Genomic DNA, 17,076 nt, shown 5'->3' on the forward strand with positions numbered 1-17,076 from the left:
ATTGTTCTATATTTCTTTTTTTAAAGAAAATTTAAAAATAAAAATAAGAAAATAGATAGAGGGATGGATAGATAGATAGATAGATAGATAGATAGATAGATAGATAGATAGATAGATAGATAGATAGATAGATAGATAGATAGATAGATAGATAGATAATCAAGAATAAATGACAAAAAAGTTGTTTAAGAATCCATAACATAACATCCTGTTATAGGATCGATGATATTGGAAAATATAAACTATTTAAAATATATTCACTAAACATACCTCAAACTAAATGTATTGTTTAAGGTTTGCATTTTGTATTATTACCTATTACACAGTTATTTCCAGGAGCTTTTTATGGATTTTCCAAAATAAAGCGTTACTGTTTCATTAACCAACTTAAATGTCAAAATGCTGTTTAAAACTCTGGAATCAGCTCAAAATACGTCTACATTTTTAACTGTTCACCATAAATTCCCCTAAAATTAATAATATCACCAAATTACTAATTTTTTTTTATTAATCTTAGATGTTAAAACATTTTTCTGGCGACAGTCACCAGTGCACCAGATATTTCTGAAGGTTTTGTCTTAAAATTGACTGAATTCATGATGGAATGCAGTCAGTGAGGTTAACCCTTGTGGACATTGCACCGCTTCGCTGTCAACAGCCTATTTTTGTCAGACTGGTGCATAATTAACTCACATATTTAATCCCGCATTCATTCATTCACTCAAACTACCAATAAGTTAGGAATCCTCTTTAAAAACGACCGGAGAAAACAACAGGAGTAGAAAGGAGATGCTATTTGTAGTCCATATAGTCCGGCTTCCTGTCATAGGTTAAAGAAACAGAAGCATGACCAAACCAGGTATTCACACAATGGATGTGTGGTGAGTCATTGTTTGTGAGATCTTGTCACAAATGCTCGACATAATTGTGTGATGATGCAGCCGACAAACCAACAATGGGAACGAATTATTCATTTGGCAGGCACATGATGTCATTCGCTGTGAGAAATGGGCTAGAAATCACACTAAATACAGTGTTTGATTTGTTTTATTTTAAGGCTGAAAGCTGCACATCTTTTAAAGGACGTTAAGGAAGTTATCTTCAACACTGTGGTATATTTATTTTATAGTATATCAGTAAAAGACAATACAACTCTCTCTAGTCCAAGATACAAAAGTTAAAACTGAAATAAATTAGATTTATGGGCGTTTTGTTTTGGTACCCAAGAGGATTATTAAATGAAAAAGACATGTTGTTCATTGCTGTGCAGCACATTTTTGAACCTTACAACACTTGACAGTATAATTTGTATAAAGACTTCCAAGAGGCTTGAATGATTTGGGGGATCGAGTGTGGGAGAGACTGCCGAACAGGATATGACTCCCTCCCTCTGTAATACACTCACCCTCTCTCTCTCTCTCTCTCTCTCTCTCTCTCTCTCTCTCTCTCTCTCTCTCTCACACACACACACACACACACACACACACACACACACACACACACACACACACACACACACACACACACACACACACACACACACACACACACACACACACACACACACACACACACACACACACACACACACACATCCTGCAGCTGTGTGTGCTTCACAGTAAAAACATGCTTTGTATTGTTGATAATTATCTCTGGAACTTTAAGCCCATGAGAAATTTCCTCTGAGACACTAAAGTTTATCTCATCTTATCTTAGCTTATATAGTCAATCATAGTGAATAATCTTTTTGTTGACAACACATTGACTAACTATTATATTGAGATTAATACCATTAACCTGTTTAAAATGGCTTTTGTGTCATGTTTGTAATTTTGTGTTAAGTCTTTTTAATTTTATTTACATTGGTATTTATTTTTCGCTTGCTCATTTTACTATTTGGTTCTTATTTTAACATTTTTTTCATGTGGAGCACTTGGATTGGTAAAACCTGTGGTGGGCGTCACAGGCGGTGGGGGTGACCATGGAGTACCATAGTACGCTTCGCCTGACAGGATTCACTCTGTGCAAAAAATAACAATCAAACAACGTCACTATTTTCTGTTCTTTAATGACCCCTGGCATGTTTGATGTTATTTATTTTTTTTAATTTTTCTTTTTGCTTTTCTACTTGTTTGTTTTTGTGTATACATATTTTATATTTCTGTATATTTTTGAATCTACCTAAAACAAGTGATTTATTGTCGTTTTTTCTAATTTTTAATGAATACCAAGTTGAAAAAAAATATTTAGAGAAAATATACAAACAACAACAAATAAAAAAAAAAAAAAAAAAAAAAAGGTCTCCCTGTAAACCAATACTGGTAAGCTGTGGGCTCTCGGAATAAAAAGCACAATTTTTTAACATTTTAATAAAATAACTAAAACACACACACACACACACACACACACACACACACACACACACACACACACACACACACACACACACAAATAGCGTCTCTTTAAAAAAAACAAAACAACTATTTATTTAGAGAATTTTAAAATACACAAGACAAAGCTTCCTAAAATACAACTTTGTCGAATATAAAAACAATAGACAAAATAAAACAACTAAATACAACATTATTAATAATAATAATAATAATTTAAAAAAACACACACAACCTCACGTGACCTGGCCACTTTTACTCATCTGCCATTTTGTATCGCCACAGTCTGTTCCAGACGAAGTTGATCCTCAACGAAGACGGAAGCAAAGAAATGCTAATGTTCACTTGATTTGTTAGTTTCAACCCTTGGTGACATGCTAGTTTGACTCGTGAGGATAGAGTGACTTGAGTCGCGGTCGGCTGACTGCTTTTCTTTCCGTTACTCATCGTGTCAGACTTCATTTTGTTTACGGACACCGCACGTTAGCCAAGTTAGCCGTTAACGGCCCCAGCGTTAGCAGTTAGCTCCCTAACGCTAACAGCAGTCTGAGGCGAAATGGCGGCCAACACGACACAAGCAACCCCTACAACAAACTGGTAGGTCACACTTTTAGGCTAATGAAGACCCACAACACATGGGGAATTAAATACATATAATCACACGCTATTGTTTGATATCGTGGAGATGGAAAACTGTAATATTGAGGTCATGATAATTAGCTCCGCTTAGGTGTTGACAAGTGTTAGCATTATTTTCCTAACGTCAACTTGCGTACAGGCCATTGTTTTTGTCCACAGTTCAACCTGTTTGCTGGTTAATAGTTTGACGTTAGTACACATTAACTTAACGTAAGCGTCACATGTTTAATGTTAGCTTATGATTCACTTTATACGATATATAGATGTACAGGTAACGGCATCATGGATAACGGTAGCTGTTTAGCTTTATCCAAGATGACAAGGCAGCTGTTAGATAAGTACACTGCTAACTTTAGTAGTTAACCTAATATTTTAAACGTTGTTTTTCACCTCTGACACAAACGTGTGTGTGGAATAAACAGTTATGATAGGGCTACATTTTGAATTGATGACTCAATTGTGTGTTACTCACCCTCAATACTGTTAATCTTATACATGAGTTATTAATCCATTTAAAACACATGTATTTCTAAAACTGCTGTGTTCTTCTGTGGATGGCAGGTCCTATGGCGGCGCAGGAGATGGCCAGGCTCATGAAAACCCAGAATGGGAGAAAGCAAGACAAGCACTAGCATCGATTAATAAGAGTCAGAGCTCTGCAAAGAATGCACAAGCCAACCGGACAGCCACAGCAGAGGTGCGTGTCTGTCTTTTTTACACCTGACATTCGGTGCATTTGTATGCAGTTTAAAAGCCTGATTATATTTGGGTTAAGGGCGTACTCCAATTTCTGAAACACCATGTGAACACCTGGGTAAAATCTGAGTTCTCATACCTCGGTTAACAGACCTAGAGAACTCCTTCAGTACCTTGATTATTCTTGCATGTAAACAGTTTAACCAGAGTATTATTGGGGTTTGCGTCTGCGCATGCTCTGTGGATTATAACTCCCCTGTCCCACTCCACGGTACTGGATTTTGACCCAGGAATAGAATAAACCAGGATGCAACTGTGCTGAAAACATGGGAAAACAACAATAGAGCGTTAACTTTAAACCGAGGGAGGAACCAAGAAGACCCCTTTCTGTTTTAATTCTGTCCAAAAGTTGTGATTTTGATAAAGGAGAACCGCGAAAAAGCTGCATTCCCACCAGCTGTATGTTTGCGGAGCGCCACCTACTGTACTTGAGTTCGAGTTACTCCTGTCATTTTCCCACTCAGTCCCCTTTTTATGTATACTTGGGGAACTTCAATAATCCGATTATATTCCCTTAACTGGGGAAAGGCCATTTTCGGGTTCCTCTTGTGCATGTAAACATACTGATTGAAGTCCATAACCCCTTTGACACATACACAGCAAACCTAAAATTATCTCGACTTTACCTGGCGGGGTAATGAGAATGCAAATGTCTGATTCAGTCGCACCGAGCATCACATTGACTGAAATGTGTTTTTTTCGTGTCCTGACTTCATTGGACCCCATTAGCCATCTGCATAAGAACAGATACAAATACCAATGGATTGCTTCTTTTATTTATTAATACTGTACCCCTACATCAACAGTTCTGCAAATTGTGCAGTTTTACCACCATACAGAAGAAATAAGCATCTGAAATGACAAACGCGTTTTGGATTTTAAGTCTGGGAAATACCTGTAAACATGATAGTTTGCTTTTTAATTACTTTAACAAACATTTATTTTTGTATATTCTTGTGGTGTTGTCGTTACTGCCCCTTCTTGTTGAGTTCCTCTCTGTTCTGGATTAAATAGCAAGTCTATTTCTGCGTGTTTCTTTTCAGGCCGGTCAGTTTCAACCCGCAGTGGCTGACTCTGCTGCCATTCAGCAGCAGCAGCAGCAACAACAACAGCAGCAGTACTATCCATGGTACCAGCAAACTCAGCAGCATTATCCTGGATACACATACCCTTATAATTACTACTACCCCATGGGTCCAGTAAGTACAAAAAATATTGTTGTTCTTATGTTGCCATGATTACATGTTATACAAATGCATCTGCTGCATCCAACACTAGCCCCTTTCACTCTGTTCCTTGCGGGACTGTTGAGTCACAACAGCATGGTGGAACTACATGTAGAAGTGATGCAAGAGGTGACCCAAGGGGGTGGGGGGGGGGGGGGGTGAAGAAGTGACAAAGCGTTGCAGGGTACCTTCATTGTGGCGCTGTTACGGAATATTTTTGTGAAAGGGTCTATAATTAGCTGCAAGACTTGTATTTCACAATATAACATCTTATTCTGAGAAATTGAAATTGAAAAAGGTTCCACAATGCTAACATGGGTTCCTCTGAATTTCCAGTATGGAGCTGCATATCCTCAAAATCAGTATGGTGTACCCCCAGGGCCTTACTCTGGAACTCCTACCTCTAACGGACAGGTACATTCAAATAAGTTCATGACCCCTTAATTACATCTATAATCACTGGCCCTTTAGATTTTAAAAAGCTAGAACTATGAGAACCTGGGAAAGTAATGCCTTAATCACTGAACATGATCTGTGACTGTCAAATAACCTGTATAGATTAACTCATTTTGTGTGTATTTGGTATGACAGTAGTAGTATGAGCATTTGGTGATATTGATATGCTGTGTGTAAGGCATTTTATTTCCCAGGTGTTTCTGTGGCTTCTGGCAAAAAGTTGCTAAAATAGCTTTTTTTTCTTCTTTTCATAGCCTCCTCCAGTGCCAGGAATGGAAGACCAGTCCCCAGGCTACCCCTCTCAACCACAGCCCCCTCCCCCTGCTGCTCCCCAGCCGCCCCAGAGCCCAACCTCCTCAGAGAAACCCCCTCCTCCTCCACCCCCAGCTATTCCTCCCCAACCCAACTCCCAGTACCCCACTCCTCCATCACAAAATGCATACAGTGCCAATAACTCCATGTCATACCCACCTGGTGACCCCAACCAAATGCAAGTTTACAATCATTCCCAGGGAAGGCCTAACTATGGACAGGGTTTTCAGGCCCAGAACACCTATCAGTCCTCTCAGAATTCCTCCCAGCAGCCAGGGCAGTATGTACCAGGGCTGGGCAGAGGAGAGGCCAACAAAAACAAAAACCAGAAACAAGGACAGCAGCTGTGGCACCGCATGAAACGTAAGAGTTGCTCTTTTGTGAGGTAGCTGACCTGTTTAACACTTTGTAATTTCACAGTTACAAGCTTGTTTCAATAACTAACATGTATATAAAATATATTATAAAGGAAACCACTAATTATGATCAAAAAGTTCATATATCCTATAAAGTATGGGTAACTAGAAGGGTTATTGCAAGAGTGAGGTAGAGGGCATATATTTATCAGGAACACCCTTACTCAGAAATATAGGAGAAGTACAGATAGGCAGATGTTTCACCTAGCAACAGTTGTATATACCAATCAGAGAGCTTAATGTTGGATTATTGACCAGGAAGAGTCCATCTCATAAGGATGAGCTTAGTAAGAGAGGGGCCTTAAGGTTTAAAAGATGAGACCCATACGAATATATTTATAAAGTACATATTTACACTGAAAGTACATTTTATTTCTTCTTTATCTGTTTATTGTAAATGTTTTGTTCTCACAGAGGCACCTGGGATAGCATCTGTGAAGTTCAATATTCACAAGAGGCCCTATCAGGTTTCATGTTCTCCGATGTCCAATCAGACGTTCCCTCCAGGCGAGCAGCCCTCAGGATTGAATCCAACTGATTCTTCCCCCGTTGGTGCCAGTGCTTCCCCTGGAGGTGCTCAGACACGGTGAGACCTGGTCTTTACAAATTAAAAAAGACAGATTCATTGTATAATATGTTCACTTGAAATGTTTTCTCTCCAGACCCCAGGACTGGCCCCAAGCCATGAAGGAATACGTGCAGCGCTGTTTTACAGCCTGTGAGACAGAGGAAGATAAAGATCGTACAGAGAAGGTGCTGAAGGATGTTCTGCAGGATCGGCTGAAGGATGGTTCTGCGTACACCATTGATTGGTCCCGTGAGCCATTACCAGAGTGAGTTTAGTAGTAGATTTTTGTTTGCCTGGTGTATTTGTTAATTGTTATCTAAGATTTGAAATTTCTTAAAAATACTGCACACGATCAGTAGGTCCCGAACAGACAGAGCATATTTTAGCAGACTGGAGTGACTTTTTATCGTTTTCAACGAGAGTGAATTGTTGTTGCTGCTTTTTACGTTGCTGAGCATCTCACGTTTTCCACTCTATGCGCCTTGCATATTTGCAAGAGCACCCTAAACACCTCGAGCTGAAAAACATTCAACTCGCAACGAGAAAGTGGACAATGTCAACTAACTTCACAGCCAAAAAAAAATGTTCGCAGAGGACTGCGTGGTTGTCTGGCAACAAACAAAAAGACACAACTGGCATCTGCTCTGTCTGGTCAGGTGTCTTCAACAAATAGGCAGTGTGGTATTCCTCACATTCTGTCTGATCAGGGCCTTAATAATGTGATGTGGTTTCAGTAGAATAGAAAGTTGTGGTTTGTTTTCTATGAGTTCCACTGTAACGATAACGATTGATGCATTTCTTTACTCTGAATAGTTGGACTCTTTTGACTTGTTGGTAACGTTGCCTGCAGGATGAAAACACTTTGTGATTTTATTGAAATTTTTTATTTCTCTGTAGACTAAAGATCAAACAGTCTCGTTGGGAAGTTGTTCAGAGGTCATCAGAAGGCTCAATTAGCCATGGCGGAAGTACAGCATCTGCGTCTTCAAGAGGAAGGGGTGCTGGACACAGATTGGGCCACTACAGGAATATATTTTCTCAAAGGAGTCCATCTTCTAGTTCCTCCCGTTCTTCCTCCCGCTCCCCATCTCCGTCCCATGGCCGACACAGGGACCGCAGCAGCCAAAGGCACAGACGCAGGTAAGAAACCATTTCCTTGCGTTTTCTTTGGTGTCTCTAGGCGTTCTATGTCATTTAAACATTTTTTTTTTTTTTTTTAAATGTTTTGTGTCTCTATGCTCCCAGTGATTCCGGCTCCCAGTCAGACAGCAGCATCTCCAGTGACCTCCGACCTCAGCTGTCACGGCGAAGAGGTGCACGCGGTCGTGGTAATGACAGGGATAGAGGACGTGGAGGTGGAGAGAGAGGGCGAGGAAGAGGAGGAAAAGCAAACAGAGGAAGGCGGTAAATAAATAAATGTCTTTTTTTTCAAAATGTCACATCTAAACAGGCTCAAAGTATTCTCACTCATCACCGTTCTTGAGGAAGGCTCACTACTTTACCACTCCATGGTCCGGGGATAGCTTGTAAATAACCTTTAATTTATTCTCACAGAAACATGGACGATTCAGCTGTTGGAAAGAAGAGGAAAGGTGGCAACGCTGGTCTGGATTTCCATGATCCCAACAGAGAAGCTAAGAAGCAGAGCAGAGCAGCTCGTTTCCACAAGCAGCTTCGCTCAGAGCCTCTTGTTCTCTCCATCAATGCCCTAGACTTACCTGACGGAACACAGGAGGGCCTCAGCTGGGAGGACTGCCCCATTGTGGGAACATGCCAGGACACCACCAAGCCCTATCTGAGGCTCACCTGTGCCCCGGACCCTTCCACTGTGCGACCTGTTCATGTAAGTCGTACTCCTCTGTCAAGCTTTTTAATTCTTATTGTACATTTTACAGTCCTGAGATGATGTTTAGCTTATTAGAAATCTGGTTATTCTCTAAGAAATGCTAAATGAATGAGTTCAGGTTTGAAGTCAGTCTTTCAGCATACATTATACCATGCATATTGTACAAGTGAGAAGAAGGGGATGACATGATGAAACCTTTGAGTACATTTATGTCTCCTTCTGTGACACAGAAGATCAAGATCCAACCTTTGATCAGTTTTTGATCTTCTTTTGACCCAGGTCCTGAGGAAATCTCTGCAGGCTGCAAAAGTCCACTGGAAAACCCACCAGGACTACACCTATGCTTGCGAACAGATGAAGTCCATACGACAGGACCTCACGGTTAGTTATTTTCATAAATGTTTCATTTGTCTATGGCTTTATCTTTTAATAATGTTAACTTCTGTCTGGGTTTCTGTTGTCGTCTGAGTTTGCTAATTGTTTTTTTTCCTGACATTATCCAGGTCCAAGGAGTTCGTACTGAATTCACAGTAGAAGTGTACGAGTGTCATGCACGGATTGCTCTGGAAAAGGTAAGCCTGCTTTCCTTTTAAGTGTTTCAGTAGCTTACCAGTGATAACAGTACACTCTTAACATTTGCTGAATGTTTTGTCTTCAGGGGGACCATGAAGAGTTCAACCAGTGCCAGACCCAGCTGAAGGCCCTGTATAAGGAAAATCCCTCAGAGAACCTTGGAGAGTTTACAGCATATAGATTGCTGTATTACATCTTCACGAAAAACTCTGGAGGTATGGTCACATTACTTTCTTTTCAGTAGCCATTACAAATCACACACATTCTCACCCTTTCCTTCGTATTTAATCATTGCCCATTCATCTTCCCCACAGATCTGACCACTGAGTTGGTGTACTTGACCCCGGCACTCCGGGCAGATGTGTGCGTGGCTCATGCCCTTGCACTCCGCGCTGCCTGGGCCTTAGGAAACTACTACCGTTTCTTTAAGCTGTACCAGGAAGCCCCACGCATGGCTTCATACCTCATTGACAAGTTTGTAGAGAGGGAAAGAAAGATTGCACTTCGGGCCATATTCAAAACGTAAGTCAAGTTCCAGAAACGTACGTTTGACCATTTTTGACCTTCATTACTAACAAAATCCCTATTTCTGTTTCCTCTGTCCGTAGGTTCAGGCCCGACTTGCCGGTGCAGTATGTGCAGTCTAATCTGGGCTTCTCTTGTTTAGACTCCTGTATGGCTTTTCTTTCTGGGCTAGGTGTCACCTTCTACCCTAGTGACCCTCAAAAGATAGACTGCAAAACCAGCACAGCTGCTTTGGCTGCCTCCTGAAGGGGTGGGGGTGGGGGGCATGAAGGGAGACACTTAGGGGCCAACAATGATCCTTACATATACAATGCACTGCACTTCAGACACGTCAGCCTGTTCAGATAGAGTAGTTGGCAAACTAACAACTATAGAAGACCCATATAGAAAGATATATGCTAGAATACTGCAATATTCAGATTTCAGATTTAATGTCTAACACTCAGATAAGAACTGATTTTAAACACGAGGAGTCTGCACACAGTGTCTCATATATTGTCGTTTAGCCTAATGCCCAAGTTATCTACGACATTTATAATGCCAGCAAAGTGAGCAAACAGTTCAGATTTAGGATTACCATGTGATCTCAGCATTTAGAGGCCAAGAAGTCACAGAACAAGATCAGGGAGGCCTCCTCATGGTTCCTCTTCCGTAACCGCCATCAGATGTCAAAGCTAACAGTGTTCTGTTATGTTTTTTCCTTCCTCAAGTCAACAGCTACAAGACCTGAAGATTCAAGCCTTGTCCACCAAAAGGGAAATACACAAAGCTGCTCCTCAAGTCATCCATCCAGCTCACTCCTTTTTGAAGTCAAGCCTACAGATTCAGGTCTCCTTATATACCGCTCAGAGACTGTGACAACGCGGTGAGAAGATGCCTGCAGTTTGTCTTAAAGAAGAAGAAGAAGAGGTGGTGGTTTGTATGTCCCGTCCTGCACCTGGTTTCCTCAAACTATCTACAGTTGGCTGTGCGTCCTGTTCCTTGTCACCGATCATATGGCCTGTGAGATCAATGAACTGATGAAGTCTTAAGTCTTGTTCCTGATAAGATTAAGTTGCATTCATTCCCTAGTCACCGTCATGAAGTGATTGGCCAGCTTTAGGGAAAAAGTCTCAATCTGATGAGCATTGACTGTGTAAATGCTAAAGAATACAGGCAGGTGTTCGTCGTCAAGGTGATCTCGCTCCTCCGTACCCATGAAGCCGAGCTCTATCTCCAGAATCAAAGCAGCCAGAGGCAGGAATCGAATCTGCTTCCATCATCTCAGGTAGAAGCCCTCCCAGTACCTGCACTTGAGCAGATCCCGATCAACAGCAGCAGCCAACAAAGTGACGAAGCCCATCTGTCATCCATATTGGCAGTCTTAACCTCACCAGCAGAGCTAAGCTGCCATCTTTAATACAGCTGCAAGGTGGAGCATCAGCGAGAAACCTGCTGCTTCAAGAAGGAATAACGAGTGGTTTGTATGCTACATCTGGCTCTGGTGTTTGCAAGGCTGGTAAGCGACAGGGACTTCTTTGGAAGGAGGTGGATGACGGCACAACAGATGTCGCCTCATTTCTTCTGTTAAATGTTTTGTGTCTTGTGTTTTGGACAGCAGTATTGGCCTTTTTGTGACAGAAGGAAAAGGGAATTATGGAGCTACAAAGCAGATTTTTATGAAATTTCGCAGGTTGATATTGAACAAAAGAATTATAACAAATTTTACAATATCCTAAAATGCTAAAAGTGGCTTTAGTAAGATCCCAGAAATGTTTCTACACATGAACTTGAGCTGTCTGAATGTCATATGGTTAAGTATTTAATCCAAACATGAGTTTCAAAATAATGTAGACAGTAATTAAATAAAGAGGGAGGTGCAAGTTGAGTGAAGACTAGTGCTTTTATATACATTTTTCCAGTAGATAGGATTTGGTCCCTTTATCTTCAGGAGCTTTGTGCTTTTCAGGACCTATTATAATATTGAATGTGTTGGAGCGCACCGTTTTAGGTGATGATTGGGAAAATATTTATGGAAACACATAAAATGGTAGTGATTTGACGGCCAATGTCAGGGAGTGTAACCTTTAACCAACAGAACTGTATCATACCACATCCTATAATTTGGGTCCTCCTTAGAATGATTGTGCTTAAGTACAAACACAGGTTGACACTTGTTTTTGTTTTTATTTGAACAGTATTGATAACCACTGTAGAAATATTGAGCTTGAGGTATTAAACACTGGTGTAACTGACCAGAAGATGAGTGGATGCAGGCTTGCTGTACAATCTATATATTTACTTGTTTACAGAGTATATTTTTGTAAATATTGTATATTGCTGTGATTTCTTTTCAATTAGTGCATAGTCTAGGTTTTTTGTTCACACACGGGTAAGTGTGTTTTTGTTTTGTTTTTTTCTCTCCTGGTTTTTGCTAAACTCTTTATTTTATGTGGATATGTAAGCTTGAATGCAGAAGGCTGTGGATTGGGTTGTTTGCTCTCTATCACCATAGGTGGATGTAGTGAGTGGATCATTTTCTAAAGCTAGTTTCTACCAGTACAGATTGAAAACATTTTTAGTGTTGGCAGATTGTTTTATGCAGAGCTGGTATAAACTCTGCGATGAACAAATTGCCAAACAAATGTTAAGTTACTGCCTTCCACAAAGGGACACATTTCTGTCAAAAACAAAAAGGCTCTTGTAAACCTGCATCTTTAATTTGTCAAACTGTTCATTGTTGACTATAATTTCTGCAAACATTCTGTAAGAACAACAATCTCAACATGTTTTCTTTCTTCCCCCTTCATTTACCTGAACCCCTGTCCTCTTTGCCATTCCCTCCCCCTAAACCCCTAAACCTTTCTCTCAACGACCACCTGACCTCTCATTCTTCAGCTCGTAGCACTGCTGCAATGCTGGAGCACATGGAGTGATGAGGAGTGGGCGAACCACCTCCAGACGGCAGCCGGAGAGAGAGAATTGTGAGCAATTCAAGTCTTGGTTTGACCCACTCAAGTTGAAGTCTCACAGCTGATCAAATACATGGGAGCCTCATAATGAAATATGGAAAATGTTGCTGCTAAATGTGATTTCCTGCTAACCCAAACATTTAAAATGTTATTCTGTGCAACACCTACTTGTTTGTTTTTGGTTTTTTAAAAAACAATATTTGAGGATTTATCCAGTGACCACGTACTGCTGTCTTCTGTTTGTCCAGATGCATTTTTCCTTTAGAAAAAAAATAATAATAATAATAATTTGCTATTTGCTCGTGAGGATTTGTCGTCATTAAGGTTTTTTTTTTCTAGTTATTTATTTCTAGTTGACAGAATACTTTGGTTGGTGTTTGCTCAGACAGACTTGCTTGAGTTGCAGTAGTTTTGAGAGTTGAATCCCTCGTCTACAAATGTGTCTGGACATACAGAACATTAGCCTCTAAATTCAGTACTGCATTTAGTAACTTTTTTGCAGTCTTACTTAGGCAAAGTTTCTTATTTGAAAAGTGCTGACGCGTGCTCCCAAGCTAAGAAATGACCTTTTGGTTTCCTCCCATGTGAATGAGCCTGACTGACAGTTGTTTGCTGCCTTTGTTCGGTGGAAATGAGATTGTTTACACGTGGTTCAAGTCTGTACATCTGATGTCTCAGGTTTTCAGCATTGAAACAGCCCAGGATGCCCCCTCTCTTTATGTATTTATTTATTTTAGTAGTAACTTCACCGCAAGACAACTAACGATACACATTTTAATTTTGGATGCTTTTCTTCTCCGATGCCCGAGTCATGTTTTCAGTCCGTTTTGCTCCCATGTTACTGTAAACCTCCCATCAGTCTTTGTAACTCCTTCCTTGATTTTTACTGGAAGAACTCCCATGTCCCCCACCTCTGCTGTGTTCATTTCCTGCCATTTACGTTGAATTAGTCTTTTCTCCGTTCTCACTTTCTCTTATTTCCTCTCCCTGCATGCTGCTCTCTCCTACCAATCTCTAACCAGTATTTGTTCTCTCCTCATTCTTTTCCTTTCATGTCGAGTATGTTTGTGACCGTTTGCCATGTGCAATTAGTCACTCTCACTAGTAAGTATTGTGTTGCAACTGCAATGCTTTAATAGTTTGTTGTGGCTCACTAACAACTGAAGCTGAAGGTTTGTCTGCAGCGCCTCCTCCCTAGCTACAGATCCTACTTGATAAACTGCCATTTTGTAAATATTATGTATATATATTTTTGAAAAAATCGAATAAACTTCAAGTATAAAGTGCATCCAGTGTTGAGGTTTTCTTCATGTAGTGAAAACTGAGAATTGATTCGTGGATTTGTAAATGAAGTTATACTAGTGAAGAAATATGGCCGTCGTTATCTATGTGCAGATTTCTGCGCTGGTATAACTTCACTTAGAAATGCATCCTTGGTCTGCTGCCAACTTATTTATCCACTTACATGTCATGTAAATAGTATTACCAAAGTAAATGATACCAAAGCCTCCCTTCCCAGTGCTTCGTTACTCTGGACAGAATCTTGAAGCCTGCTCATACTCTGCTTCTACAAGCTGCAGCAGGAACTGAAGCAGTCACGCGTGATCCCCAGAGGGGATTTTAAACTTAAGAAATATAGAGGGTGTCTGTCGGTGTCTGCTCTTGTTCTTCCTGATGGTTTTATAATACAACTTTGGCACTTTGCATTTATCACCTTTAAGACTTGTGTCCTATTTTGTTTTTGTCTGTCCTGTTTATAACTTGACAGGGTCTCTTGAGAATGACACCTCATGTCTCAGATTACTTGTATAAATAAAGGGTTCAATAAAAGATTTACATGAATGGAGAAAACAAAAGGACACGTTTGAGACAACAATGGAACTGGCGAGTCAGTTTTTGCATGGACAGTTTATTGAGAAGTGTAAAAAGTTGACTGAGAGGCACCTGTGACTCTGAAAGACTAAATAAGAGATGAGTTATGTTACTTAACATGGAAGCTGTATCCCTGTTTTCCTTTAAACAGCTGTTTGAGTTATGAGGCAACATCCAAGTGAATTGAATGTAGAAGTGGAAAAAAGAAAAGAGTTTGAGTTTCCTGATGGGTGGACAAACATTAAGAAAAGTTTAAACTACAATAAAAAGACTTAAAGTATGATAGTAATAAATAAACGAATATGTAAAACTTCATGCAATTGGTTTAAAAGTTAAGAAGAGCAAAGATTGAGCTCATGCAGTTAAGTTAAATAGAAAATGTAAACTAATAGGAAACAAGAACAGCAGGGAAATAATTTGAAGGTTGAACTCTTTGCACAGAACCAAGGCATTTCTGCATAAACCACTAATGAAAGCTTATACAGTAAATGCCTCAAAGTGTTATTTGTTTTTACTTAATGTACCTGTAGATCAACATTTTCTTTCACATTAAATATATTTAAGTCAAAAGTTCTACATGTTGACTACTGTTACTGTTAAAGTTTGCAGTGCTGTTGAACTGGACTGCGATGTATTGAGAGGTGTTCCTGATATTTTGTCCATCCCCGTTTGCATACATGAGTGTCAGAATATTAGAAAAAAACTCAACATAATACACTGCAGTAAAACACCTCCACCCACACTGAGCTCAATAATCAACAAAGTAGAATTATTACCTTTCTGACAGTGTCGACAAACACTGAACAACTCCACACTGTACAGCTGCATGTAGTGCAAAGTTTAATCATTTTCAAATAAGCGTTTTCATGAAACAGCCTGTTTCAAAGCAAGAGAACTATATGAAGCAACAAAACAACTACTGATGGAAGAGAAAAGCAAAACTAGCTCAGAATTATATAAAGAGAGAACTAAACACTAACAGGCAAAGAACAAAAGGTGAATTAAATGACAGGAAAATAAAGCCAGACCTTCAGTAGGCCGTTCAGGAGCAGAAGAAGAGGAAATGAAAGAAAATGATGCATCATGCAAAATGAAGGAAAAGTCATAAGCAAAGAGAGGAAAGATGAAGCTTAGAAAGAAGGAGAATCAAAATCTATATTCTTGGTACAACCACACGTACCACTACTAAAGAATGAATGAGTTAATTTAGGTTAAAAGAAAAGCATAACATAGAAAACATACTGAGGCTAAGTTCATGTATGTGTTTTCTATAGAGGTGCAGAGAAAGACAGAAGGAAGAAGAGAAATAAAAGCTCTAGTGGTAAAGAAAGAGAAGGAAGTGAGGCAAGAAGGTAGAAAGCTTTGTAATGAGAAAAGAAGTAGAAACAGGAAACAAGGTACAAGCAGGGAATAGAAGGACAGAGGCTGCTTCTGTTTCTGTATGACACCTGATGTAAATGATGCGGACAGAGAGTTACTCAGCAGTATAGCAACACGCGGGGAAGGATGATAGATCCAATTAAAAATAAAAAAGATTGCATGGAAAATGTTACAAATCAATAAAAGGACAGAAGAGGAAAAAAGAGAGAGAAAACGGTTTTATTTAGAGGTAAACATCAAACACAGCAGGGAAGAGTGCGATAGAAACAAAGAGTAGGCTGAGAAGAAATGATCGATACAAGTTCAAAAAAGTCATTCAACAGTTCAGAGTGAGGAAGGAGAGAGCAAATAAAGGGAGAGGGGACAGTAACGAGTGAAATACGGCAGCATCAGACAAGAGCTGAACAGAATAGGATCCGTAAACTCTTACACAGTTATAACATGTGAGAAGCGGCAGTTAATCCTCAGTTTGTGTAGCCAGTGGTGGAAAGTTACTAAACACATTTAAGCAAATATTGTATTAGAGTGTTTCAATTTGAATCTACTTTATACTTCCACTCCACTACATTTATTTGATTACTTTAGTTACTAGTTACTTTACAGATTCTGATTATTAATACAAAATATTATCAACAAATGCAATAACATAGTGTTATAGATTAAGCTACACAGCATTAAATAAATAAAATCAGCAACACCTTTACCAGCTGCACCATTAAAGTGATATTTACATTAACCTCTCAATAATTATAATCTAATATTCTGAAATGAGCCATTCTGCACAATGAGTACTTTGACTTTTTGCACTTTAAGTACATTTTGATGCTAATACTGACGCATTTTAACTTAAGTAACATTTTGAATGCAGGACTTTTACTTGAAACAGAGTATTTCTACAGTGTGGTTTTACTGTAGCCTGTGACTGACACCAGGGTCAGTGGCCCCTCTATAAGGCTACTGATGGGAAACAATGCATTTTGCAGCAGATAAATAAAAGACAGACAGCAAATAAAATTCCTTCTCCCACCACTGTGTCGGGTGTAGCAAAGCCAACAGCAAAAATACTTCTTCCTCCTGCACTTCTCATTTGTGCATGTTTATAACTGTGTGAAGGTTTAAAGCAGCTCTGAAAAATACAACTTCCCCGGGTGAGAGGAGGAGAAAAT

The 17,076-nt window shown here is 39.6% G+C and overlaps 1 protein-coding gene across 2 annotated transcripts; it reads left to right on the forward strand.

The window, feature by feature from the left end:
* Window positions 1–2,690: 2,690 nt before the first annotated feature.
* Window positions 2,691–13,944, forward strand: leng8 (leukocyte receptor cluster (LRC) member 8). 2 transcript variants are annotated; one of them, XM_083918711.1, is made up of 15 exons: window positions 2,691–2,987; window positions 3,591–3,726; window positions 4,829–4,984; window positions 5,348–5,425; window positions 5,722–6,142; window positions 6,610–6,781; window positions 6,858–7,028; window positions 7,661–7,903; window positions 8,009–8,167; window positions 8,318–8,606; window positions 8,889–8,990; window positions 9,113–9,181; window positions 9,268–9,397; window positions 9,497–9,704; window positions 9,791–13,944. In XM_083918711.1, the coding sequence occupies exons 1-15, from the start codon at window positions 2,947–2,949 to the stop codon at window positions 9,951–9,953; spliced, it is 2,538 nt and encodes an 845-aa protein (XP_083774837.1). In that variant the 5' UTR covers window positions 2,691–2,946; the 3' UTR covers window positions 9,954–13,944. The 2 variants fall into 2 exon arrangements, with proteins under 2 accessions (XP_083774837.1, XP_083774838.1); XM_083918712.1 differs by lacking the exon at window positions 5,348–5,425.
* Window positions 13,945–17,076: the final 3,132 nt, after the last annotated feature.

This window comes from Echiichthys vipera (genome assembly GCF_963691815.1).
Source record: "Echiichthys vipera genome assembly, chromosome: 8".
Taxonomy (NCBI): domain Eukaryota; kingdom Metazoa; phylum Chordata; class Actinopteri; order Perciformes; family Trachinidae; genus Echiichthys; species Echiichthys vipera.

Coding starts and splice junctions, on each gene's coding strand:
- leng8 (XM_083918711.1), top strand. CDS start 2,947: ATGGCGGCCAACACGACACAAGCAACCCCTACAACAAACTG. Junction 6,782..6,857: donor CCTGGAGGTGCTCAGACACG/GTGAGACCTGGT, acceptor TTTTCTCTCCAG/ACCCCAGGACTGGCCCCAAG. Junction 8,168..8,317: donor AAAGCAAACAGAGGAAGGCG/GTAAATAAATAA, acceptor TTATTCTCACAG/AAACATGGACGATTCAGCTG.